Source organism: Asterias amurensis, chromosome 5 (assembly GCF_032118995.1).
Source record: "Asterias amurensis chromosome 5, ASM3211899v1".
Classification (NCBI taxonomy): Eukaryota; Metazoa; Echinodermata; class Asteroidea; order Forcipulatida; family Asteriidae; genus Asterias; species Asterias amurensis.
Window position 1 is genome coordinate 20,594,895 of NC_092652.1, and position 27,878 is coordinate 20,622,772.

General features: G+C 38.5%; 1 protein-coding gene across 3 annotated transcripts; it reads right to left on the minus strand.

The window, feature by feature from the left end:
• Positions 1-4,949: 4,949 nt before the first annotated feature.
• Positions 4,950-26,753, minus strand: LOC139937262 (glycine receptor subunit alpha-3-like). 3 transcript variants are annotated; one of them, XM_071932361.1, is made up of 10 exons: positions 26,472-26,753; positions 20,521-20,606; positions 17,534-17,569; positions 15,523-15,590; positions 13,426-13,643; positions 10,593-10,675; positions 9,491-9,622; positions 8,420-8,649; positions 7,762-7,851; positions 4,950-6,774 (listed from the first exon to the last, which is right to left on the minus strand). In XM_071932361.1, exons 1-10 carry the CDS (start codon positions 26,540-26,542, stop codon positions 6,574-6,576), a joined length of 1,215 nt encoding a protein of 404 aa, XP_071788462.1. In that variant the 5' UTR covers positions 26,543-26,753; the 3' UTR covers positions 4,950-6,573. The 3 variants fall into 3 exon arrangements, with proteins under 3 accessions (XP_071788462.1, XP_071788463.1, XP_071788464.1); XM_071932362.1 differs by lacking the exon at positions 26,472-26,753 and adding an exon at positions 22,848-22,936; XM_071932363.1 differs by lacking the exon at positions 26,472-26,753 and adding an exon at positions 21,976-22,031.
• Positions 26,754-27,878: the final 1,125 nt, after the last annotated feature.

Below are 27,878 nucleotides of genomic sequence, written 5' to 3' on the forward strand. Positions count from 1 at the left end.
TGATGTACTATGTGAAACGAAATCAAGTGAAACTCACGCTAATAAATGCATGCCTGACAACGTCATCGGGTGAATTGTGTCCATAGAGTATCACGTAAAATTGTTTAGTTCCGTGTTGCGCGCGGCCCAACATTGATTATTTTGAACTCTATATAAAACCATGGATAATACCAATCGTACTATTTGTAAAGGTTTGTTTTTCTCTTTCTCTCAGTTTAATTAAATGTATACATACATTGATTTATGGAGCTGGTAACATAACTGCAGACAGTGTTCATGTTTTGTTCGATGAACCACATCCTGAAATAACAAGCCAGGGCCCAATTTCATAGAGCTGCTTTAAGGGCAGAAATGTTAGTTGTACATTTTGTGCTAAGCAATAATGAGCAGGTCACCAGTCACAAATGTCCCATGTGACATGGTTTAGCTTGGCTGGTATTCCTTATTCGGGTAATCAACCTTTTTAGTGTTTATCTACTATTGTGCTTATTAAGCAGCTTTATGAAACTGGGCCCTGGGAAAAGGTGGGCTCAATCTGTTGTTTGAGTCAGGAAAAAATAGTTAGAAGAAGAAACAAATAGTGATAAATAGTGACAAACCATGCACAACTTTCAGCATGTAGCATATTTTGCCATTTTTGTTGTAAAACACAAATCAGGTGTTGCGTTGTTTTCATCTTTCACACAATTATTTAATTAAATGGAAATTAATCATGATTGATAGAGCTGACATAAAAGTCGCGGACAGATTTGTTCGGTCACCCACATCATGACATTACATACCAGGGAACATGTGATCCGTTGGTTGAGTCTGGATAAAAAAAGTTACAAACCATGCCCAATTTTCAACATGTAAACACAGGGTTCCTATTTGTTGATCGAATGAGACTTTTATTTCAGAGGGAAGTGTTTCACAGAAAAGAATTGTTTTAGTATGAACTTTATAATCAGTAAGATTTAAGATTTCAGACCAGATATAAACAAGTGTTGTTTTTGATCCTTGTTAAATGCGGTCAGTAGCCCTACTGAATGGTGCATGATTCAATAAAGTCAATTCTTTAGAAAAGAATAACGTGGAGATAACAGATGTGAGTTGCCAGAGGAAATTGATGTGTTATTTTAGCATCTTTTAAATTGAGCTTTCCCGTAATTAATGAAAACTTCAAAAGATCTGGCTAAAGGTTGTTGTGATTATTTTTTTTTTTATACCGCGCCCTCCTCATCCCGCTCATGCAAAACAATAAAAATGTTATTGCTTTTTAAAACCCACCATCAGACACTCGATAGTTGTGTAAAAAAAGAAATAAAAATCTCTTACAAACAGATTATTCAGATGTGTTAGGGATTATATTGTAAATGAAACAAAAAACTACCTGTATATTTGATGTAAAAAGACTCACCGGGACAATGGCATGTCACTCAACTGAAATCCGAGACTCTTCGAAGCAAGATGCGGGTTCTTCTAAAAAAAAAAAACGCCACACTGCTCTAGATCTAAAGATGATGTCCTTAAAGGAACACGTTGCCTTCGATCTGAAAAGCGGTTGAAACCGTTTGTTATGAAATGCATATGACACTGCTCTAGAATTGCAAGGGTCGTGGGTTCGAATCCCACCCGGGTAACATGCCTGTGATATTTTTTTCACAGGATTCGGGGAAGTACTGAGTATACAGTGCTAACACACATTGGTGTATGGGTAAATACCAAAATTAATATTCTTTATCCCCGATGCAAATTTAAAATCTACTAGAAATGCATATGGTTGGAAAGACGTTTAAAAGCAGAGTGTAATGATCCACACTTAATTGCCCCAAAATTGCATGGTTTTTCTTTTATGTCGGCCATTTTGTGAAGTCATATTTTGACTCAATAAAATGGCCGACCGTGTTAGTTCGCGACGTAAAAGGAAAACCGTGCATTTCGAATGATACTTGTGTGGATCATATGCATTTCACAACAAATGGTTTCAAACGCTTTTCACAGACCAACTCGTCCGATTCAAGGCAACGTGTTCCTTTAAAACAAACCAAAACTAATCTAACATAATCTTACCAGCAAGTTATACATCGTACAGAAACACAAACGATGTTGTTGTAAACCAAATTTTCATTGATATCTCACCATGCCTAATATATCACATACAAAACAACATTTTGTTTTATTCTCTGTTGTTTCAGTTTTATAACGTTTTGTTTTATCGAAGGTGCTGTCTCGATTAAAGGTGATGATGGGTGCGCTCGTTTAGCTCCCCTGGGTCGACCCCGGTGTGTGGCGGGTTTCGTTTCCAGGATGAACGTGTGCAGATAATTACCCACGTTCGTCCTGGGGAAAAGAAACCGCCACACACCGGGGTCGACCCAGGGGAGCTAAACGAACGCATCCATTATTGCATTAAAATTTGTTGATACACGTCTTGAATGTGTATATAAAGAGTCAGATTCTCCGAGTGATGTAATGCGTTTAGTGAGTACATGTTAGGTTTGAGAGCAACATGTGCAACGTTGGTTCCATGAGAGGAGTATTTTGTGTCGAAGCCCTTCAGCGTCCAGTAGCCGATTTTACGAAACGCTAGAGTAAGCCTTTCTTGATTTAGGACGAGTCAAAACTCGTCCTAAGTTATAAGATGGTTCAATGAGTCCTAACGTCTAAGGAACTCAATTCGTCCTAAGTCCAAGATTAATCCTAAGTAAGGAAGAGCTTGATGAAATCGACGACAGGCCGATGCCCCCATATTCCTACTTCAAATAACGAATTTCGTCAAAAGTCAAGGCAACAGACTGTGTAATTCTAGCCATTTTATGCCAATGTGTGCTTCCGTTTACTTTCCGTTAAGTGTGACTTAAACAATTGGATATATACTAATGCTCGCAATAGAGCAATAGTTATTCACCCCTCCCCCCCTTTTAACGCGTATTGGTGTTTCTGCTTACTTTTTGACAATATTGAAGGGTCTATGTACTTTTTAGTTGGCTAATGTTGGCTAACAGAAATTATGGTATTCACGGATTTACATTGAGCTTGCAGGGTTTGGGGATGGTGATGGTGGAGGGCTTCCCTTGGAATGTTGCTTGCTGGTGTGCTGTGGTTTTTGGGGGATGGGTGGGGCAATGTCGCAGATATATGTTCGTCTCAGTTTTGGCGTGTAGGGTCGTATTGGCCAGTTATGGAATGTTTTGGTACAATATCATGGCTGGTTGATGGGTTTTTGCATACTCAAATAATGTTCATCTCACTAAGACGAAATATGTTTTGTGACTTGTTTTGCTCATTTCTCAGGGGCTGCAGTTCATCGGTGTGTGGTATTTCGGGGGAGGCTTTCTACTGTCATTGTCTTCGGGCCCTGTAGGTTTGTTGTGAATCCGTGGACTTTTTGAACAGTACCTTGTGTTATTGCTTTTTACTTGCCATCTTTTGTTTAAACATTAACTGCAATTTAAGAATGTTTAATGTATAGTATATATTGTGTATTTTTATGAGCTAGGTCTGAGAGAGCACATCTTTTTTGATGACAGTTTTTGGAATTTTGCCCTTCCCTGGACGGCCTGTGCTTGTTTTGTTGTTTTGCTTTTTTTTGTCCGAAGAATTAAAATAAATAAATAAACGCAGCCATTGACACTCTGGGTTCAAAATTTTACCCGGGTGGCCCGGGTTCAAGGAGACCTGTAGGATCGGTTGTTTTGTGACATGACACTTTACCCAGCTACTTTGATTGACTTGCAGTTATGATAAATGTTAACCCCTTGTGAAACCGGCCCTGACCCTTTTGGGGTCAGATTGATCAGGAAACTGGTCATAAAACTTTACCAAAGTTTAACCCATTCCTTGGTCACTTTGACACAGAGTCTATGACAGAGATAATGACACAGATATGGGTCAGGGGGCCCAATGGGACCTGAGTCCGGGTCAATTCTGATCCTGGGAGAGTGTATATCACATGACCAGAAGCTATAACAATACGATACACATGAATAAAGAAACAACTTTGTTGCAAGCTTTCTTATAAAAATCAAACACGGTACTAATTGTTGAAATGAATCAATAATATTATAAGACTTCATGAAATATCACTAAAAAGACAATGAAAAGTATTTGAATCGTGAAGTCGAGATCGGTGTGGTTATAAGTCGGTCGGGCGAGATCCGCAACCCAAGATCCCAAACTGCTGCTCAGAGTTCAGCCCGGTTCATTTCATACTTCCGAAAACAGGGCTGTGACGTCAACATTAGTATCGGATTCGCATTCGAAGGAAAAATGAACCGGTGGTTTTTTTTTCGTTGCAACTGATGAACCTCTATAGGTGTGCCTTTGAATACCTCTGGGGTGGATTTCAGAAAGTTAGTCATAACTTAGGACTAGTCCTAGGCAATGCTAAGAGAAAGGACCAGTCGTAAGTTAAGATGAATCACTGGTCCTAACTTAGGACCAGTCCTATCTCTTAGCATTGCTTAGGACTAGTCCTAAGTTAGGACTACCTTTATGAAATCCACCCCTGGAGAATTCGATACGAACTTTGATGCCATAATGGCTGTTTTCGCAGAGGATGTTTCGCAGGGGTTGCCCACAGTTCATATTGACCGAAGCTTTGCATATGGATTGCGCTTTCAGCCCGTACCTCAATGACATGCATGAAGGCCTCAATATACCTGTGTATTATAGAGAAGACCATGGAGACTTTTTAGTTTAAGATGTTGAAGACCCCAAATAGGGAAAACCTACGCAATCTGGTAAGGGCTGAAAACCCATACCACGTGCAAGGCTTCGGTCCAAGAAACTCGCACCAGGGCATGGGGAGGTGAAAGGCATGGTTGGGGGGGGGGGGGGGCACTGACTCAACCTATGCAAAAATTAACAGCAAACATTCCACTCTGACAAATGAAAGTTAGCAAGACAAATACAAATTCTTGTACAAATTTACATCTTCACTTCTGTAAACGAAAGGTAAGGCTTAAGTATACAGGGAAAACATAGAAATAACACTTTTGAAAAACACCTAAATATATCACACACGAAGATTAGGAATAACAAACTTTCAAGTTTAAATCTGTATTTTTTTTTCGAAAAAGTGATTCATGGTTGAAAATGTCCACCGTTGGTCAACACATGTACTCACGTTCTTTTCGAAAAGTAGTCGCCTCTAAAACCACTTTTTAAGATTTCTGTTTTAAACAAAACAGTCGTCGAGAATGTACTTGTAATTACTTACCAACGACCGTTTTAGCTATGTTTGCGTTTAGTTAAGCAGACAATGACTCATAAAAATGACGACCATTTTGTGCTCAGTATTTATTGACGTTTACATTTTAAAATTTAGAACGTCGTTGTTTTCGAATGACTTATAAATGGCCTTCTCTCTGGGGTTGGCTTTTTTTTACGACGCATAAAGAAAACAAACTGAACATCGAAAGTCACAAAATGGCGTCAGTTGTCTGTGATTAGAGTACTATGTTAACTCCGCTAACTGGCCCTCTTTTGGGTATCGTTAATTTCTGGGGTAGGCGCAGTCAAAATTATTACCTTTGTAAGTAGCTTAATTGTCGATAATTATCAATAAATCACTAAACAAGAGTCTTCGGCAAAGTGAAACCCATTTGAGATTACGAGCAATGGCCATTTAAAAAAGTATTTTATTTGTTAGGTAGACCACAGAGATATAACCCACCGTTAGCCTTTTTCATAAAATATGCCAATTAATTCACGTATGCGTACAGAGACAACGGTTTACAAACGTCAAAGAGCTGCACCACGTGTGGGTCAGGCCTGAATCTTTTCTTATGCATCTGAAAGTACACAATTCTATTTTTTGTTTTCACCATTTTCTTCCACCTTTGATGGTCTTTTTTGTGAACAGTTTCACGGTATTGTTATTTTATACATGTTACACCAAATGAGAGTACTGGTCTTTGACAAATACCAAAAGGTAACGACTCTTTGTAAAGAAACATAGATCAATTAGATAGTAAAAACATTTGATAACTTTACATAATACAAAACCGTGTATAAAACAAAACTGAAGAATCGGGTATGTTAATTCTCAGTAGTTATTTTTCCCCAATTTTATTTTAATGTATTTTTTGTTTTGTATTTAAATAAAAGTCCTATATAATTTTTTTTTTAATTCACATTATTTGCTCATTATTGTCTATCGCACCAGTATTGTTTTGTTTAAACGTCACTAAACTATTGAAGCACGGTCAGCGTTTACTGTGAACTATCCTCTTCGGGATGTATACCCCATTTCGAACCACGTGGAGTAATTCCAGACTATCCCAATTGATAAAACTGAAGTACGAAACAAAGTTATCCCATTCGAGAATACTCGTACCCAATTGTAAACCTTCAGCTGTCAATCCTATAGTCCTACACATTTTTGTGGCGACGAATCAAACCTACCAATTGAGGATATCGACCCATTCCAAATTGATAAAATATTAAATTTATGAACCTTAAGTACAAAACAAAGTTATCCCATTCGAGAATACTTGTACCCATTTGAAAATCTGCATATGTCAATCAGGGTATAATAATAGTCTTCATTTGGAACACCTTTTGGTGTCCACGAAACGTGCTGCACTGTTAGTCCATAGTGAGGAAAAATATCCAGTATAAGGCGCAGAAGATTGAGAACACGAACGGGTAGCACCACCTAGCGTAACGATCTAACTGATTCGCCGTCAAACGCCTCCGCCGTCTAGTCGATTGAGCTCCCCGTAGGTCTAGCTCGTTCTGCTTGCTGTCCTGGGATGCACTCCCTGGTGGGGATTCAGATGATTTCATCTGACAGACAAAGCAACAAAATAAATAAATCAATATTAACTTTAAAAGTTAGTGTTAGATAAAATGGCTACTGATGTGGCTTCTTGATGTGGCTTGTTATAATTTTGTTATTGTTTTTGTTATTTTTTTTTTACACAGGACCATAATGTAGCACAGCTCGTAAGCTGATTTTTGTATCCAGGGCCCAATTTCATAGAGCTGCTTAAGCACAACATTTTGCTTAAGCAAACAAATACTTGCTTAGTAAAACCAGGTTACCAGCCAAGATTCCATTCAATTGTTATGCTAAGTGAACAATAGCTAAATACCAGTCACAAGCAATGTATATGGCATGAAATTTTTGCCAGTAACTTGTGAAAAATAAGCAAGCTATTTTCGTGCAGTTGTATGAAATTGGCCCCTGTATATGAAGAAGTTTGAACAAAAAAAATTTATGTAGCGCGCAAATCCGTCACTCAGTTCACTCTCCTTTCAGAAGAACCAGTCAGAACCTGACTGACTCTACACTGAAACCTCTGAACACCTGTAAACAGGCTCACTTTTCTCATATCTCTTCAGTCTCCTGACCATGACATAGAGCAAGGTAGTCGAAACATTGAGACCACTTAAGAAATCACTCTGCAGTAATGAAGTTAATAACGATCATGTTAAGCATAAAGTAGTAGCCAAGCCGATTTTCTACCGTCCGCCCAGTTAAAAAGCAGGACAGATCTTATCAGAACTAAGAAGTCTCCCGAAAAATCCGACAAATCTACTCCGCGGTAGTAGAATATAATATAGCAAGACAGTTCCATAAAAGGACAAAGTCTACCGGGAAAGTAGATACACAAATGGTGTTACCGCATACCAAATATATATATATTGATACCTCACCATACAATGCATCAAATCCACTATTGTTTTATTTTAGTTAGCATGAGGTAGATTCAGAAAAGAAAAATATATTTTCTGACGGATAGGAACGTATAGGCAAAATGTTAATCGTACCTCTCCGACTAGCAGGTAGTTAGCCGCCCCATACTCCAGTAGTGAGATGAACACAAACATGAGACACACCACTAGCCAGATATCAATCGCCTGTAAAATGATAAAACAATTAGAGGTTTTGGGTACTTTTTTGTACGACACAAAACAAAATGTCCACAGATTTACAATAAACTTACACGGTTTGAAGATAATGATTGTAGAAAGCTTCCCTACAAACCTTGCCTGCTGAGGTGCTGTTGTTTTATAGAAATGAACAATGTCGCGAAAATACTTATCGTCTCAGCAGACGAAAATTATTTTAGCATTTACAAAGTATTACCAAGGCTGGTATTTGTATACGCAACTCTCCTGAAATCATCACTGTGTAGTTTTCATTTTTGCTTTCAAAACCTGACGACTAAAGAAGCTGAAACGTTTACATATAAATTGTATTACCTATCTTCATTCGCAGTGAGTAGGGATTCAAGTCATGGCAATTCTTTTTTTGAATATCCACCATAAGTATTTTATTTTAACATCGGTAAAAATGTGCTTACTTGTGATTTTGTGATTTATCAGTTTACACATTTTTTGTTAACTTATTGGTGTGGCTGGCTATTCGTTAAAAAAAAACCTAATGGCGAACGTGTTCACTGTGCATTTGCATTGTAGTACTTACTTTCGCATACGTCACAACGGGAAGTGAGTTCTGTATTCCTGCCGTCATTGTGGTGACAGTCAGCACCGTGGTTACCCCTAGAGCGACGCGAGCGGGCGCTGCCTTGGCGTCAATCCAGAATGACAGCCAGGCTATGGTGACGAGAAGTACCGTTGGGATATACACCGTCAGGAAGAAGGCCTCAACTTGACGTGTGAAGTAGAAATTGCATCTCACACCACTGAAGTTTCCTTCAGACAGTTTTAGAAACAAGACAAACAAAAAAGAAACACCAAGTAAGAAATTGATTAGAAAAAGTTTGCAGCGGCACTACTGTCCCCCTCTACCAGACCCCTTGCATAAGCGAAACGCTACAGAGACGCTGAGCTCACGCGCACGCTTTTCATGCACAAGGAATAGCTATCAATTGATTCCATTGACCCAATTAGTGAGGGAGCTTTTTGACCCCAGTGAGGGTCTTTTTGAACGTGTGTCGTCACATCAGCAAGGGTCTATTAAACAATTTGAAAAAAAATGATGTTGTCACTTTTGAAGTGATACAACTAAATAAGGTCCAGTTCGTAGTTATCGTCTATGCTTTTAGTTTCGGTTCGGGTTGCATTTAGGTCCGGACCAATTATAAGTTTCAGATTACATTAAAGGAACACGTTGCCTTGGATCGGGTCGAGTTGGTCTTCAAAAAGCGTTTGTAACCGTTTGTTGTAAAATGCATATGGTTAGAAAGATGATTTAAAAGTAGAATACAATGATCCACACAAATTTGCCTCGAAATTGCATGGTTTTCCGTTTACTTTACGAACTAACACGGTCGGCCATTTATGGGGGTCAAAAATTTGACTCCCACAAATGGCCGATCGTGTTAGTCGACGAGGAAAAAGGAAAACCACGCAGTTTCGAGTGATAATTGTGTAGACCATTATATTCTACTTTTAAAACATCTTTCTAATCATATGCGTTTTATAACAAACGGTTAAAAACGCTTTTCAAAGACCAACTCGACCGATCCAAGACAACGTGTTCCTTTAAGGAACTTTACACAAACTCAAAAGTCTTTCTTTAATTTAAACATACCTATTGAGTATTTGATATCTTTATTTTCAACCATGTGTTTAGTCATTTTGAATTTGGAGATCATGATTCCTGGCTCCTTGACGATGCTGAATTCGTCTCCATAAAGAACGACCTCATCAGTATTGTAAGCGTCTAGTTTTAAATACAAAAATATGGAAACAGAGAAATAGACAAAAGGTAATGACCAAAAGTAAAGGGTTAATTACTGTCTAGGAGACAGGGTGCTCATACAAGAAAACATATGGAAACTGCAGGACATGGACAAAAGAAAAACATTAAAAAAAACAATGCTGCATGCTACACAAGGATCTATTTTGAGAATGTGTACGCTCTCAAAGCTCCGTACAAACATCTGATAAAATATGTATCTTTAAAATCGTGATTACACATCGATGCATCAAGAAAACACCCGCCACCACACCACCGGCAGGGCTGGGGCGGCCAGGGCCCAATTTCATAGAGCTGCTAAGCACAAAAATTTGCTTAGCATGGAATTTTGGCCTTCATAAAAACAGGATTTCTAACAAAATGTCCACGTAATTTCCAGGATAATCAAACAACAGCTGAATATCAGTACAGGCAATAATTGTTTACTCATCAAATGTTGGGTATCATGGTTTTCTTTTTTCAATGAAGAAATTTCATGCTAAGCAATTTATTGTGCTTAGCAGCTCAATGAAATTAGGGCCAGATTTGTTCACGTATATACGAAGTTATTGACACCTGCATGAGCACTTACCTACTTCGAATAAGCCGCGAATATTAGTGAGTAGGGTATAGGGTTAGTGTTAGGATTAGGTAAGGGTTATGTTAGGATAAGGATTTTGAATGTCTCTTTAGGGTTATAATACACTACACGAGTACATAGGCATATGGGCAATACAGCGTATACACCTTAAAGGCTACCCGCATTAGGCGTGCCTTTAGAATAATTCATTATACTGCGAATGAGCAGGTGCCAAAACGGGAAAAAATTCGCTACCGGGATAGACATGTCTCCATGCCTTGGATTATGATGTGCTCAAACCAGGCCGGTGTCAATGTAATACTGAGACAATATACACAGTTCAATGTTTAATTGATTTGAATGTCCCATACTCACAGCTGCTTATGATGATGGTGCACTTCTGTGAATCCATCGGAAACTTGTTCAGTTGCATGTTACAGGCAACAGTTATGCTAAACCTTAAGAGTCAACAGAAATAAAACGAAAAGCCGAATTTTTAAAAATCAGTATTCATTGTTTGAAAGTTGATATTAATGGCAATCCATTATTATTAAGCGTATGTATTGAATGGGACCCAAATGTCATAAAAGAACAGGAAATTGCACAAGACTGAAGAGTCATAAAATTGCATCACCAGCTCCAAAACACCATATCACTTGTGACTGGCATTCCGCTGTTTCTAGAGTTTGCAAAACAACAAATAACAAGTAGCGATATTGTTCTGCTAAAAACGTATATAATAATCAGGGCCAGTGTTATTCTGTCGACAGAAATCAGTGCGAAAGCTTCGCATTGTTTTTGTTATTATTATCGGTTTATTAAAAAATGCAAACATGGCCGCCAAAAAGCCAAATTGCGGATGCAAAATACTAAGAATAACAAATACTCAATGTCAGTCCTCTTATTGTGTCTTTCTAATAATGTCTGCACATAATCATATTAGTCATCATCATCATCCAGGAAAACATCTGATAGGAAAACATCTGCCCTGCAACATGAGAGGTCGCGAGACTGTTCCTGATTGATATATGGCGAGTCTGATCTGATTGTTTCCTCCACAAGAGTGAATTGCTTCGGAAATACGTCGGCGAATGACTGAAGGGGAACAAATCGCACTTTGTACATTTCAGACGATGCAACAATTGACCCTTGCATATATCGCACATAGTATGTGTGCTGGTTATGCAAAATATGACGAGACAACGTCGCAACCTTGTATCCAATAGTGTGTACGATCTCGCTGCGCGGTGACGAGGCTAGGACTGTGTGGTTGATACATGCCGGCCCTGGCGGCCTTTCACTTTCGTATCATACTCATAGAGCTATATACTGACTAGGGCGCTAACACCCCGTTAAAAACGCACTAAGGTTTTTAAACCGTGTGGGCGCATCCATGTTTATGTACAAACCAATACAAAAGCTTGAAATTTTGTACGGCAATTGTACGGCTAGTTGCATGATAGTGCGTCTGTTCTTTTTTATGTGCCATCGAAGCAAAAAATGCAGTAAATGTGAACGCACAATCTGCTGATCAGCGCACAAACTGCGAGCGTCATGTGCGTCATGATTAAAAGGCGCGTTTACTTTTTTTAGTACGGCGACCAAGTCCAAGTTACGGTTTTCGTAGCGCGGACGTACGCGAGTGGACAGTTGCGTACGTATACGCACACGCCTAATGTAAAATAATCGCGGCAATGTGTGTTCTCTTAAAATTCAAAATTCACGCAACACACCAAACATGTCTGCGCCCAGGGTGGCTTCAAAACGCAGAGCAATTTAGCGCTCTAGTCAATATATATAGCTCTATGATTATACTACACCAAAGAGGAAGAGTCCTACACATGGCTAGGTTGATACATGCTGGCGTAGCCTTGCTCAAGGCAGTCGCATTATTCGCTCCGAAAAGACGCAGCTGTAAACCCACCCGCCGTATACCCTGTGCATGGTGTGTGCGATCACACCGAATGACCCACCCGAATACACACTGTCACATCGCACGAAAACTGTTCACACAAGTCATCGCACTCGTACACCACTAACCGCATGCGGAGGCCGTCAGGCCGACAGCCTTGTCGGGTCTGTATCTTCCCGTTTTAATGTGTTGTATTGAAAAAATTCCAATAGTGGACGAAATTGGGGGGGGGGGCTCTAGGATATTCTAGTATGCAGCTCATGAGTATGTATATCGTTCGTCAGACCTATCAGACAACACAGGATGTGAGGCAAATGAATTATTCATTTTGACGTCCAATCACACACGCCTATCATGCTCGCTGAGCGTACGTGGTGGTGGTGTGTGATGATGTAGACATGTCTCATCTTTCGCGGGCATTATGGTAATGAGCTGACCGTGGGAACTCTTCGCTTATTATAGTAATGAGGTCAGTGGCTTCAACACAGATCCTACAAGGCTGTCGGCCTGACGGCCTCCGCATGCGGATAGTGTACGGGGGCATCGTGTTGTGCGATGTTACGCACAGTGAATACGGGTGGGTTTTACGCACAGTGAATACGGCTGGGTTTTTATACAGCGGCGGTCTTTTTTCGGAGCGAATAATTCGACTGCCTTGAGCAAGGCTAATGCTGGCGTGACGCATATGCGTTTGTGCGTCATCCCAGTGCACAATGCTATAGACCTTTTCGCAAATACTGGGGCGCGCGCGTAAAGCTTGGAATTAGGTGCATTGTGGTCTAGCTGGTATCCAAATTTTATCCATATCTATCTCACAATGCACCTCATTCAACAGTCTGCGCTTGCGTATTAGTATTTGTGATAAGGTCTATGGCGTTTCACAACCCAGTATACTTATTCAATGGGCTTGATTTGTAGTGCACACCTTGAGGTGGCCTGCAGGCCTTCTGTGATTTGCATAAAAAATTCTCTTGCGTAACCCGCAACGCTGCTGGTACACTTAGGTCACGCTCACGTTTTGACGCACACAAACAGCTATCGTCCTATCAGCTGTCTCCTTTTGCCTCAGTGAGGGCGCTGTTTTAGAATGTGATGTCATATGCAAAGGGAACAGGGCCCAGTTTCATGAAACTTTTAAAACAGTATTGTCTGCTTAACCGCTTTATAAAATTGGGCCCCCCAAGCAGTGTCTGTCTGCCTGCGTAAATGTAATAAGCACATTTCATTTGAAGGCTGACGTGACCGAGTCAAAAGGAGCGGAAATAATTTGTAGCAAGGTACCGATATAATACGCACCTTCCACTGTACGAAAGACTCCCATTCGGATAAATCCGAAGTAACTTGTTCGCCTGGGTCACCAGATGTGGGCTTGCTTGTTTTTCGTACACAAAGTAGACGTCAGGGAGCCATGCAATGTCCATGCCGTAGCCGGCAAGCACAAGACTTCGGTTACCGTTGAAGGCAAGTCGGCTGTCTTGCCATTTCATTCGCAAATACATGGTGATCGAGAAATCCTAAAATCGAAAAAAAAAAAAAATACTATCAAAAACAACATGCACAAAGATCTGAACCATGAAATTAGTCTATAAAACTAAATTGATTCAACCATAAAGCTGTCTTCTCTGATCTTTTCTGATTACGTCACCATTTCGTATAGCCAAAACCGGAGCCCGAGCCGTGTTTCGTGAAAGGCACTGGACACTATTGGTAATAAGTCACAATAATTGTCAGCATACAAACTTACTTGGTATAAACGAGCAATGGAGAGCTGTTGATAGAACATTGTGGGAAACGGCTCCCTCTGAAGTAGCGTAGTTTGTGCGAAAAGGTAATTTCTCACCCCCCCCCCCCCCCCCAAAAAAAAGAGATTCAGGCCGTACGCCTTTTGTTTTGCATCTGAAACCACACAAATGTTTAGCAAAGGCGTTTTTCTTCATTTTTCTTTGCAAATTCGATGAGCAATTGAGACAAAATTTTCACAGATCTATTTTATGATTTATGTTGGGATGGGGGAGGTTGATGGTTCTTGACAGTTACCAAAGATTTCCAGTGCATTTAAGACCCATTTGAAATAGTATACACTTTTTCACGGGAAATTAGTACAAACCCTTTCCTTCATAATAAATAAACCAGCCCTGATTGAATCTTGATTGGAAACGATATAATATATATCATTTTAATGAGATGTGACAATATTAAGCGACTATGATCTGTTGTCCAGGCAATGTCACGTATACTGCTGTGTAAACTAGAGCACAGCAACCAACACCGTGTACCAGGGCAAGTCAATGATAATATGTATTTACATCACCGTGTTCTTTCTGAAGATTATGCTCAAAACATCAGGCAGTCTGCTTTGTGCTGAGCAGGCAATAAACTCCGATGTCTTCCTTAAACCTCTGACGGAAGATCCGTGTTTATGGAGTTAAAGATGCTATGTCAGATTTTTGGCCCCAAACATTAAAAAATAGATTTTTTTGAGTGAATAGTATTTCAAAGAGTATCACCCGCTCTAACGAAAAGAAGGTTTAATTTTTACTTTTAATGGTCAGGAACCATGACAAAAATTTATAACGTTTCTTATAAAACACATAAGAATTGGTCACGTAATATAATTATTGTAGGGATCCCGACAAAAACTAATTTTGAGCACTTTATTTCACTGCTACTAATAATTGGTCGTCTTTTTCGAGAATGGCTCAAATGAAAGCTTGTAACTTTCTCGACCCCCATCAAAATTTTAAATCAAAATGTTTGGGTCAAATCGGGCAAAAATCTGACATAGCATCTTTAATGCGTTGTCGGTACTAATTAATTATTTTACAAAATTCGAGTTGAATTAAACGGATCAAATTGAAATGTAAGCACTTTTCTAGTATCGACTGCCAATAAACATTATTCACAGTACCGGACTACAGACCTTGCCCAATTTCATAGAGCACCACAAATTTGCTTAGCATGAAATTTCTTTCTTGATAAATACAGGATAACCAACCAAATTTCCACGTGATTTTCAGAGTGAGCAAACAGCAGCTGAATACTATTATTAAGCAATATGCAATAAATGGAAATTTGGTTGGTAATCCTGTTTTTATCAAGGAAGAAACTTCACGCTAAGCAAATGTTTGTACTTAGCAGCTCTATGAAATTGGGCCCTGTGTGGTGGGGCGGGAAGGGAGCGGGGGGGGGGAGCAACTTTATGAGGACTGGCATGCACCCAATTTCAGGCACTGCTTTCCACAGGCGCGCAGCGCCCTGATTCTATGGGTCGGAAGCAATCGCTCATTAGCTCCCCTTGCTTTTCATATCAACAGTTTTAATGCTAAGCAGAAGTTAGCCGCTTAGCATACTCCGGGTTTGGCGAGTTTAGCCCCCCCCCCTCGTGTTACCTACCATAGTAGTCTCCTTGATGCCGTCTATACTTTCGATGTAAATTTGGACGTAGATTCGAACCGGTGGATCTGTACGCGGGGGGGGGGGTAAATGATAACACTTGTTATAAATAACAGTAGAAACTGTCAATGAATAATGCATTGTGATTTTGAGTGCGGGACAGCAATGATGTTTTTTTTTTTTCAAGTAGGTCATGGGTGCTTGATGTTGTATGAAGGTAAAATATAATAATCAGCGAAGGAAATTGTGATATGAATATTGCATGGAAGATTTGTAAAACATATACATAATTCCTGTTTTATTGTGGACAAGACGATAATATTTATCATTGGAGTGATTTACCCAACACGACATGTGCTATATTATTAAGCTTTGTATGCTCATAGCTTTCCGAAACTGGCGGGGAAAAAAACAATTGTTTTTATTAAATCTGATGATAATCAGCAAATGAATTAAAATATGTAAATACTATACATAGAAGATTTCAAAATACAAACATCTTTTTTTACGTTTTTTTTACGAGAAAAGAAGAAAACAAGAAAACAAATCATATGATTTGTCGTTATCTTCTGGGTTTTGTCTAAGCAAATAGGCTCAGTGCTGTCCGAAACAGAAAAAAAACCATATATTTTGTTGTTATTATGATGATTATTATTGGAGAACTTTCAGAATGTAAACATTGCACAGAAGACTTATAAATTGATGTTCAGATTTTGTTGATTTTGTCTGTTGCTTTGTTGTATTTCACACCATTTTTGAGTGAAATTGATTCAATTTCAATGTGCAAATTTCAATGTGTGAATTTGGGGGAGGGGCTTAACTATTTCACTTTTTTTTTGTTTTACCAATTTGCCTTCTATTTAATTTCAAATATTAGATTTATGTAAAATTGTTTTAATTCAGCCTTTGTGCTGCGAGGACAGTGTTTTAATAAACCATTTTATCTATCTATATATCTATCTTATAAAACACAAACATAAATACCGGTAAATCAAAATGTTTTACATATGATTTCGTTACCATTTTGTGTTTTGGAACCCCAAAACCATAAGTAATGTATGCTTATAGTGCTGTCTGAAAGAAGCGGGAAACGAATACATCTTTTGTTTTAGTTTTAAATTGAATGTTTGGAAGGAGCAGCGAAGAGTGAATTGTTAATTTGAACACCTGGCAGAGTTCCGTGTGAGCCGTCGGCACAATTGTCAAGTTTCCTTGCAAGATCGTTCAGGCTAAAAGAGGCCAAACATGATCGAAGTTAAAAAAAAAAAAATATATATATATACAGTCATTCTCAAAAGGGCACCGATGGACACTTTTCGTAATTACTCAAAACATTTGTCAAAGAGTAATGGGTAACGAGTAACGGGGAGAGGTTGATAGTTAAAAACATTGTGAGAAACGGCTACTTCTGAAGTGATGTGGTTTTTGAGAAGAGGTAATTTCTCACTCAAATAACAAAATACTGTTTTTCATTAATTATTCTCTTGCAACTTCGATGACAAATTGAGCCAAACATTTTCCCGGGTTTGTTATTTTATGCTTATGAGAATACTGGTCTGTGACAATCACCAAGGTGTTCAGTGTCTTTAAAGAGCCCAAACATGATCGAAATTTCAAACCTACTGTTTGTTTCAATCCTATAGTTGTTTGTATAAAATCTAACCTGTTAAAAATTTAGTTTCAAAAGGTGGAAGGGTTTTGCGATATTGCCGACAGTTTTGAGCGGTTTGTCCCCTCAGAAGAATGATCTGCAAATGAAACGCACTTTCTGAGAAATGTTACCGTCAGTAACGCTTCTCAGATTCAAAATATCTTGTTTTTTCAGCACTTCGAAGTGAACATCTCTCCAAATGCATTGTACCATCCAAAGCTTATGTACTTCTCACCAAGTAATTCTAGATTGCACTTAATTTTCAGAGGCATTACCAAACGTATACAGTCCCTTTAAACGAAATTCTCGTTTGTTGTTTTTTATGTTCTTCTACTGTTATGTTATAAGTAACCTGCTTACCTTCATCAGAAGTCGCCATAGATGAGTTCCCATCCTCTAAATTACAAAAAAAACAAAATTTATCAATCAACATGACTCAAGTCACGACCCATAGTTTTCCCGGACAGTCGATTTATAGTCCCATCATTTGTTAGAATAATGGTCAGTCAGTCATGCTTTAATCACATTGTATTCTGCTATACTCATTACAGGTGCTTTGCGTTGGGAGTGTGTGACACTTGGTGCAATACAAAGAAAATCATAGTGTGCATTTATATTAATACATCGTCTGTCATTAATGTCACTCAAGAGTGGAATGATCCAAAAGGTTTAACCAGTTGTTGAAACTCTCGGAAAGGAGCGTGCCACTATCAGGTTTCAAATAATTGGTCCGTTGAAGTGCTCTAATCTATTTCATTCACATGCTTAAATAAGCGGTGTGATATCAAGGATCCCATAATGTTTGAATGTTCAAGCTAGTTTCACAGTCGATGGTTGACTTTTGTTTTAAAGGTATCATAGTGTTATTATCTAAACTATTTGATTGCCATAACAGCAGTACATGAACAAATACAATACACTAGCTATTTTCCGAGATGGGCGAGGGCTGCGGACAGCAAAAACAAATGATCCGTAGATCTGGTGACCTACATCGGATGTACACTAAATATGCCCTGAATAAGGGAATCAATGTGTGGTGAAGAGGTTTTCAACTAGTGGTTTAATCCCAAAGAGGCCTGGTTCTTGTTAATATTACCGAGACGAAGTCGAGGTAAATTATAAAGAACCAGGGTTCAACACACATTGATTCCCATTTATAAATACCTTTTCGGTCAAAAACATCTTTTTGGTCAAAAAGTAAAATAAATGCAAAAATTGGAATTGTTAAATGATTTCGTTCAACGCAACACCCCTCCAGCTATGAAATGGTAAAGCCCTCCGCCGCCCTCGGGTAAACAACTCCTTATAAGGGAACGCTGTGCGCGTCGCGCCAATCGCGTGATGTGGCACAATTGTTTCAGCCGTTGTTCTCGTCTCGACCAAAAGGAATGAAGAAAGTGTCTTAAAAGAACAGGTGCAAGCTCGCGTGTCACGCCCATGAATTAACGCGTTTTACCGGTCATAAACAAAGGTTTATACACACCCACGTGACGCACTCTCCACCAATAGGAATAGCGAAACTGTGTGAGGTATTTATGAATACAAATTAATAGAGCGGACAAAAAAGGTAGCAAATTAGTCGCGGTCAGTGTTCATGTTTTATGTGATCAACCATACCTTTTTGAATTCATAAAGCTGTGAAAAATTTGCCCTTATTCCGTTGTGTGAGTAAGAAGAAAATAGCGAAAAAAATATGCACAATTTTCAGCATGTATCTTATTTGTCTGAAATCGATTGTTGCAATTTCTCTTTTAAATTAACAGTTAACCAGAATGTGAATTCATTTCATGGGGAAAAATGTTCTTGTATAAAATTCTTAACCATTTATCGATATACTGTAGTGGTAGGAGCACACCTTGCTAGCTTGTGTTTGTAGAAAAAAAGAACATCTAAAGAATCCTCGATAGTCATTATTAAGCTAATGAAGCTAATGATGGTGAAATAATTTAGCTCTTACCCCAACAAGACGCTCATTAGTAAACACAAAGGAAACTGTATTTATTCATCATTCATGATAAATTGTCGAAAACTCACGCCTTCGCATTTAATCAGTATAATCATTGAGTCACATAAAAGCCTTGAAAAGCTATTGTGTCCAATTTATCCTTACAAACAAATATTCGCCATAAAAATTACCGTAGCCGTTTAACGAGAGACATGTATTGTTCTTATGCGAACTTGTACTTTTATACAAATATCAAGGTTAAAATTGTGCATAAAAATTAAGCTGTGGCTATCTTTTAAAATTTGAACTACGATTCCAGTAATTAACTGCAAGAATCTTGAAGTATCAGTTTTCAGCAAACTCGGGCGGTGCAGGGACTAGAGGGTTAACTAGTAAATTTCAGACTCAAAAACACACACTGCGGGGAAATGAACAAAAAAATAGTACACAGCGGGTCTTTGGTGAAAATGATCATAGATTGTGGTCATTGTTCAGTTGTAATCTTACAATCCGTACCATCCCATTGTAGGTTGCCATGGTTTAAAGAATTCAAGTTCTGTGGTTAGGTAATCTTAGTGTGGGTTCATCCGTCGATTTCACCAAATTCTTCCTAACTTAGGATTAATCTTGTACGACGAGTTAAAGATGCTATGTCAGATTTTTGGCTGATTTGACCCCAACATTTTGATTTAAAATTCAAGCTTTCATTTGAGCCATTGCTCGAAAAAGTCCGCCAATTATTAGTAGCAGTGACATAAAGTGCTCAAAATTAGTTTGTGTCTGGATCCCGACAATATATCACGTGACCAATTCTTATGTGTTTTATAAGAAACGTTTATAAATTTTTGTCATGGTTCCTGACCATTAAAAGTAAAAGTTAAACTTGTATTAGTTAGAGCGGGTGATACTCTTTGAAACACCATTCACTCAAAAAAATCTATTTTTTAATGTTTGTGGCCAAAAATCTGACATAGCATCTTTAAGTTCCGTATCCTTTTATTGGGCGTTAGGACGCATTGATTCCATCCAACGGTTACTCGTTCTAACTCGGGATAGGATTAATCCTAGCGTTTCGTGAAATCGGCTGCAGGTACTGGTCATGACACTTGTGTCGTTGTGTCGGATGTTCATTTGTGTCATTGAGCAAGATACTTGACTATAATTGCTTCTCTCCACCCAATGGTATAAATGCCTATACCTGTGAGGGTAGAGGTTGATATTGTGTTTGAAAAAAAAACACCTTTTTGGGCGCTACAGTTGCCCGGGGTTGTATTAGTCCACGATGAGTTGAGAAAAACTTAAAAGGAATGTATTTGGCCCCATGACCAGGGCACTAAAATGTAAAGTGCATTGATACGGTTTTTGTAAAATGCGCTATAAAGGAGTGTTTTTTTGTACTCACCTCTGCAAGAAGGCCGGATGCGCTTGTCGTACCCTGCAAACATTCCTTCAAGCACCGCAGAGGTGTTCATAGTGCTGTTCACAAATCTACGGAGGAAAATGTTCCGGCATTTTATTTAAAGGAACATTACAAAATTGGTTCTTGCTAACAAAAACAGTTGCTGGCAGTGTTAGCACTTTATGTAATCCACCATATACATAAACTTACAAACCTGTAGAAGTTTGAGATCGATCAGCCACATGGCTCACGAGAAAATAGTGAAAAACCGATTACACATTATTTTGCATGACATCAATGCAAAAACAAAATAATGAATAAAACGATCACTGAGCGATTAACTCCAAACAGGAAATAAGATTATTTATTTCTCATCAAATATGACATTTCAGACAATAATATGGGATGTTTTCTGCTATCATCATCATTAGACCGTGTAAGTTTTATGTTACTCTGTGATCTTCACGATTTTTGTTTCTTACCAATTCTGTAACGTTCCTTTAACATTTAGTCATTTAGAACACTAAAAAATTGTAATTATCGGGATCCTGACATTATCTCACGTCCGTCAGTCAAGTATGAAAATATGACACACGTATCTTGTGCACTGTCCATGGCATATGCAGAAGTTTTTTTTTTTTCGAAACAACATCATCTGTAAAAGTTCGTCCAGAGAAGAAATTTTCTGTATCTTTTTCCTAAATATTTTCCATAATCACAACGATTCTCTAAAATTCTTTATACTATTGAAAGCTGATTTATTTTTTCTGTATCTTTTTCCTAAATATTTTCCATAATCACAACGATTCTCTAAAATTATTTATACTATTGAAAGCTGATTTATTTTTAACCAAGTGCCGTTAATTTTAAGGAGTATATACCTTCCCTTTAAAGAAGAATACATTTCTGCTTCACAGCATTTGAAACATCTGTCCTTTCATGCAGACTTAATGTTCTACTCTCTAGTGTGGAGCTCGTAAAAAAAATCACCATCGATTATTTTTCATGTTCAAGTTTGTAAATGACCGCTCAAGTACGTCGATCGCACACAGCAGCGTCATCCGTTATAGACACTGGAAAGGTTTGGTATTTATTCAAAATATTTGTCAGCATAAATATTTACTTGGTAACGAGCAATGGAAAGCTGTTGATGGTATAAAACATTGTGAGAAATAGCTCCCTCTGAAAGAGCGTATGTAACCAGCTAAATTCGCACTCAAATAGAAAAGACCTAAGCTGAAGCCCTTTATTATGCATCTGAAAGCACTCTATTCAACAAGGTTGTTTTTTATTTCACTATTCTCTTGCAAATTCGATGACCAATTTTAAGCCAAAATTTTCACAGGTTTGTGAGAATAATGGTCTTAACGGTAATAAACGGCAATGTAATGTTACGCCATCGTGCATGACGTCACCACGCTTGACTGAAGTCAGCAAGGTAACATTTGCATTACTTACTGTAGCTACTAATAACCATGTTACATCAGAAACGGACCCCATACCGCTTTCCATTAATGATCTTTGCCCAGTTTGAATTCGATACACCATCATGATCATCATCATAAAATTTTGTAATTCAAGATTCCACCATGTATGTATAAACCTTGCATTACATTGCTCCCCATGCAGTCTATGATGAAAGATGCTCTTGTTTCTGGTACGGTAGACATTCTGAGATGAAGCAGTTGCCACGTGGGACACCGCATGCCCCTTTGGTTTAAGACTAGACTCGATGGAGCTTAATGGAGAAGCCGTCAAGCCATAAGAGGCTGCTTTTGAGTTCACTTGAAGCCATGTGAACCTGTTAGAACGTCCATTGACCCTGATGCATTATATAGACAAGCTCAATAGTCTACCTCTATATCGAGTGGTGTCCTCGGCCAATGGTTTCTCAAGATTTCCCAGTCCTACGTATATCATACGTGTAGATATGTCATCTGTTGTCTTGACATTCAACCTGATTCAATTTGATATTGGATATTGGTCATTCACATGTTTGTACAGCAAAGATCAACGTTGTACAGGGAATATCCAATATCCATTATCGATGACAATGTAGACATTCACCGTACAAACTTATTAGGTGATATCAAACAAAAGTCAGTGTCCGTGCGTAGATGTCCACATGTCAGGCAAGGGGGTAAGACTGAGTCCGGTTGACTTCGGCCTCTTTGGGCTAGACCTTGCTTCAGCTCCCAAAATTCAATCGTGCTATCAAAGTTCAGGGTGACGATGACACATTAGCGTCTTGCAAATTTATCTCTTTTTGCAAAGTATTAAGCCTGTACAATAAAATTGGTTATGTAGTCTTCCATCCTAAAACTAAACACCTGCATGGCTTAGTGTCCTCGTGATATCGCTAATCAGACACTCATTTTGCGATCATGTTTAAAGTTGATGGGCTGAAAAATTCAACGATACTGTACTCCAACATTATGTTCAATATTTTATTTAAAACTACTGTGTACTCAAAGGAATCCGATATTCGTATAAAGAGTTTGTGAGAAAATTTCAAGATGCAAAACAAATATTTGAATTATATCGTGTAAACAATTATTTATTATTCATTTATCAGCGTATGTATATGTATATTGATATTTGATGGTTCATTTGCCGGGTTGTTTGTTTTGGGTTATGGGTAGTATGTATGTGCCTTTTTCAGTGCTGGGTTCATGTAAAGGGTGGGTGGGTGGGAGGGGGCGGGGGTCTCTGTCTCTTTATTTGCATGAGCACACTTAGTCTTGAGTCAAAACCTCAGTCTTGGCTTGCACAGCTTTGTAGAGAACCGCAATCCCAAGCGACTGGAAGGAGAGATCACTGGGGCGAATCGAGTGGCAAAGCCACGAGGGCCTTTTATAAAGTAAAACCTAAGAAACCACACTCGAGTTGTAAAAGGCTACGGTTGTTGCTAAGGGTGTTACTATAATGACGTCCTATGCCTCATCAACGCATGATGACGCGGAAATCTAGCTGAAGCCGTAGCTGTAGCCACCAATAAGCAATTTGCGTGTTAGATTTGAATATTGTCTAATACAATGACTTGTTTGATCACGAGTTAACGCTTTAAGTTGAACTCACCAGACTATAGACAGTTGCTATGTCACATGATTCGGGGCAAGCTTTTGTATAGCAACCCCAGCTAGATGAGCAGACCCCGGTACCATTGTGTCATTTACCTTCATTTAAAACATTGTAAGGCATGTTCACCGCCTCAAACTAGGCAAACTTGCCCCGAATCATGTGAATTCAAATTTAAGTGGTAACTTGTGATCAAGCACGTCATTGTACCAGACAATATTCACATCTACCACGCAAATTGCTTATTCAGACACGGCCTGAGATTCTGATGAGAATCGTGACAAAATGAAGGACGGAGTAATCTTATTGTACTAAAAGTCTTCGTGCAGAAAAATGTCAAGGAGAAATTAAAGGAGGGAAAAGAAGAAGAAGAAAAAGAAGAAAGGAAAAAAAAAAGAGTATTCCACAGTCATGTCTTTATCAGGGCAGTTGGGAGTTAACACAAAGCATTGACATATACAACTTACAGTACTTCCTCTTTCCTGGATTACTGGGAGATTCTGTGCAGGATAATGCAGCCCGGCTCAAAACATGCGGGCAGTGCACGTGCACAATAACAAATTCTGAAGACAGTTTATGTAGGCCTACTCTGGAGACTTTGTATTATTGTATCAACTAATATTATAAACCAAAAGGGAAACTGCTGCTGAGTAAATTTTAACTGATTTGGGCTGGAACAAAGAAAAATGCACTAGAGTAGGATTTGAACCAACGACATCTAGATTAACGTGCCGGCGCTCTAACAACTGAGCTTTCTGTTCCTATGTTGGCAGTAAATTTGTCTTTGTTTACCCCAAAAGTCATTTATATTATTTTGTTTCCTTTTTCTAGGTATTAGTAAATTTGTTTAAAGGAATTCGATACTATTGGTAATTACTAAGAAATAATTGTTGCATACAAACTTACTTGGTTACAAGCATTGTAGAGCTGTTGATAGTATAAAACTTTGTGAGAAATGGCTCCCTCTGAAGTAAAACGTAGTTTTCGAGAAAGAAGTAATTTTCCACGAATTTGATTTTGAGATCTCCGAATTAGATTTTGATGTATCGAAATCAAGCATCTGAAAGCACATAACTTCGGGTGAAAAAGTTTGTTTTCTTCCATTGTTATCTCGCAACTTCGCGGGTTTGTTATTTTGTGCATATGTTGAGATGCACCGAGTGAGAAGACTGGTATTTGACAATTATTACAATCTACTTTATTAGAGTAGATTTTTGTCCAACCTCATGGCATCGAAATATAGTATGGGAGATAGGTTTGTTGGCTCCAAAATGTCTTAAAATGTTGCCTTGATGGCAATTGTATACCTTCGAAAGAAAAACCAAAATCCCTAACCAATTAAACGGAGAGACCCATACGTTAAATTACATCTAGCGTGAATGAATATACAGAAATAATTTTCGGTCCGTGTGCCCCACAATTTTTCTAAATAAATTAGAAAACAAATACATTTTAGAGGATGTAAAAGGCCCCCTACTATAGCAGACAAATTATGTGTATAGAACGATGTAGACCTGCATGACTCGGTTCGGAAAGCAAGCTGATTTGAATGTATTGACTCCCCCCCCCCCCCCCTCAAAACTAGGACACCGTCCCTCCATAGCTTCCAATTGAATTCAATTGACGTTTGTTTCCATACTTATCCATGATAACTGTATCTGTTTGTGTCAATGGATGACATTTTGAGCGTTTTCAGGGTCGTGTATATTTGCGCGGCAACGCACGCATGCTCATACCTCAATTGCATTAACCCTTTTCTGTGACATCACTCTATGTTAAAGGCACTGGACACTATTGGTAATTACGCAAAATAATTGCAGCACGGGGAACTGTCGGTATTACAAAACATTGTATAAGAAACGGCTCCCTCTGAACATGGAGGAATAACCATGCTCTGAAGTAACGTATTTTTTTTAAGAAGGAGGTATTTTATCACTAAAATAAAAGGCTTCAGCTGCCTTTTATTATGCATCTGAGAGCACACAGCAACAAGGGTGTTTTTCATGCATTGTTTTCTTGAAACTTCTATGACCAACGAGATAAAATGTTCACATGAAAACTTGTCTTTGACAATTATCGAACGTGTCCAGTTCAATTATTTAAAGTGAAGATTTTTTTTTACGAACGTGCACTCAACTGTAGATCGGTAATGAGTCTTACTTGAAATGTCAATTCTTTACAAACTACTTTATTTCCAAACTGAAAGATAACATGATGTTCAACAAAGCACAGCTAAAAAAAATCCTCCAATTAACTTTTGTCAACTCAATGTATTGTTTATTGAGCAACTAACTGTCACATAACCATTGAGGGAAATAGTTCAAGCCATAGAATAGACTCTTACACGAAAGCTTTAATTGCCTTCCCGTATTCCGTGTTTAAAGATACCTTACCTTGGAGTTTTGTGTTTGTGAGATAAATTATCTTAATTCTGACTCAGTAACATGAAGGTAACTGTTTAAGCCTCCGAACTCTAAAGTGTAGATACGTGAATGCAACTTACTCACCTTCGGCTCGTACATTAGTCACTAATCTACACTTTCTCGTCCATTCTCCTTTAACATAATCGTGATATGACTACAAATATGGCGAACAATATCACCAGACGATGATACCGTCAATGGCAGTTTGAACAATGGACAACTGCATTATTAAATTAGGTTCTTAGTTAGTTAAGCGGGTAATTAAATGTAAATACTTAATTAAAAAATGCACGTCACTCAAACAAGGCATTTAAGGTCATAATGTATTTCGACCTACATTCAACGTGAACCCAAAAGCCCCATGTACAGATGTAAAAGTTTAAATACAACCGATTCAAATCAAATCAATATTCCTGTTATCACAGTCTCCTCTCAAAAATAACACTCACTCACCGAACTAGCATCAGCGCGATGACGATGCACAGCATACGGCGAAAGGTCGCAATTTCCCCCACGAGATACATGCTGTCTTCTCGGTCGCTCTCTCACTGTTCTCGATCGGGCTGCCCTGAGTGGCTCTCTCGGCACGCGAACCCAACTGTGTGTGGTGTCACATCAGTGTGTCAACCAGTCACGACTGGAAGTTTGTGGAGATTGTGTGACATTAATATTCAGAAGATGATACAGGAGTGTCATGCTCTCTGCAGGGTGCTTCTGCTTTTAGTAGTCGATGCATGGGCCCTTTTTGCTGAGAGCCGGTATTCAGCAAATGAATGCTTATACAGTATACTTTGCATGTTCATAATAAATACTAATAAACAGCGTTTGTATGTACAGCGCATCCAAAACTGCAAACTCCCTTTTATACAAGCAGAGCATACTGTGCACAGAATGGCTTAACACATGGTTGTACTCGCAAGTTTACTATTTAATTGTCGTTCGATAGAGCTTTCCAAATTGCCATTTATAACAATATAATTCGTGAATTAGACATTATTTTGTTTAATAGATGTTTAATACTCCACAGCTGTAATGCAAATTTTATTGTGCATTTCTTGGTCACTAAAAAGAGGACACTATAGGTGAGACAAGTGACGTCATGCGGCTAATTCACGGCTAATTGTTGTTTGTTTACGCGTGTAATTGTGAGACCGTGACTTCTAATGAGGCTAAAAAGGGATGGGGAAAATGATCTCTCTCCTATAAACTAAAATAAAAATCATTAAAAAAAAATATAGTAAATTAACCACAATTGATTTACTACTTTTGAAAACAAATTGCTTTCAATTTTGATTATTTTGATGTGGAAGATGGATCACTGAAGCAAGTTGAAAAAGATATGTTTAAAATAAACACGGGATATCAAAACGGATACCAGGCGTAAATGATGCAACAAGCAAGTGCAAAAATGTCTTCGCAGTGCATTTTAGCTGAGTGTTTACTTGAGCTTGGCACGTGACGGGAGTTGACCAATGATGTTGCGAGACGACTAATACATACGTTACATGACTGCCTTACTGTTGACAGAATGATACCTTATTGCGGGCTTGCGTTTAAAGAGATGTAAACGTTTGGTTATTGTAACCATTCAAATAATATTTAAAACGAATTGTATACCTCATATTTTTTTTAGAATCCTCCAATCTGATTGGTTAAAAATGGAGTCATGGATTCGATAACCTACTTTTTCTGTCAAGATGACGTCGTAGTTTGCTATGCCCGGAGCATAGGGTGCGTTCGTTTAGCTTCCCTGGGTCGACCCCGATGTGTGGCGGGTTTTTTTCCAGGACGAACGTGGGTAATTATCTGCACACGTTCGTCCTGGGAAAAAAAACCCGCCACACACCGGGGTCGACCCGG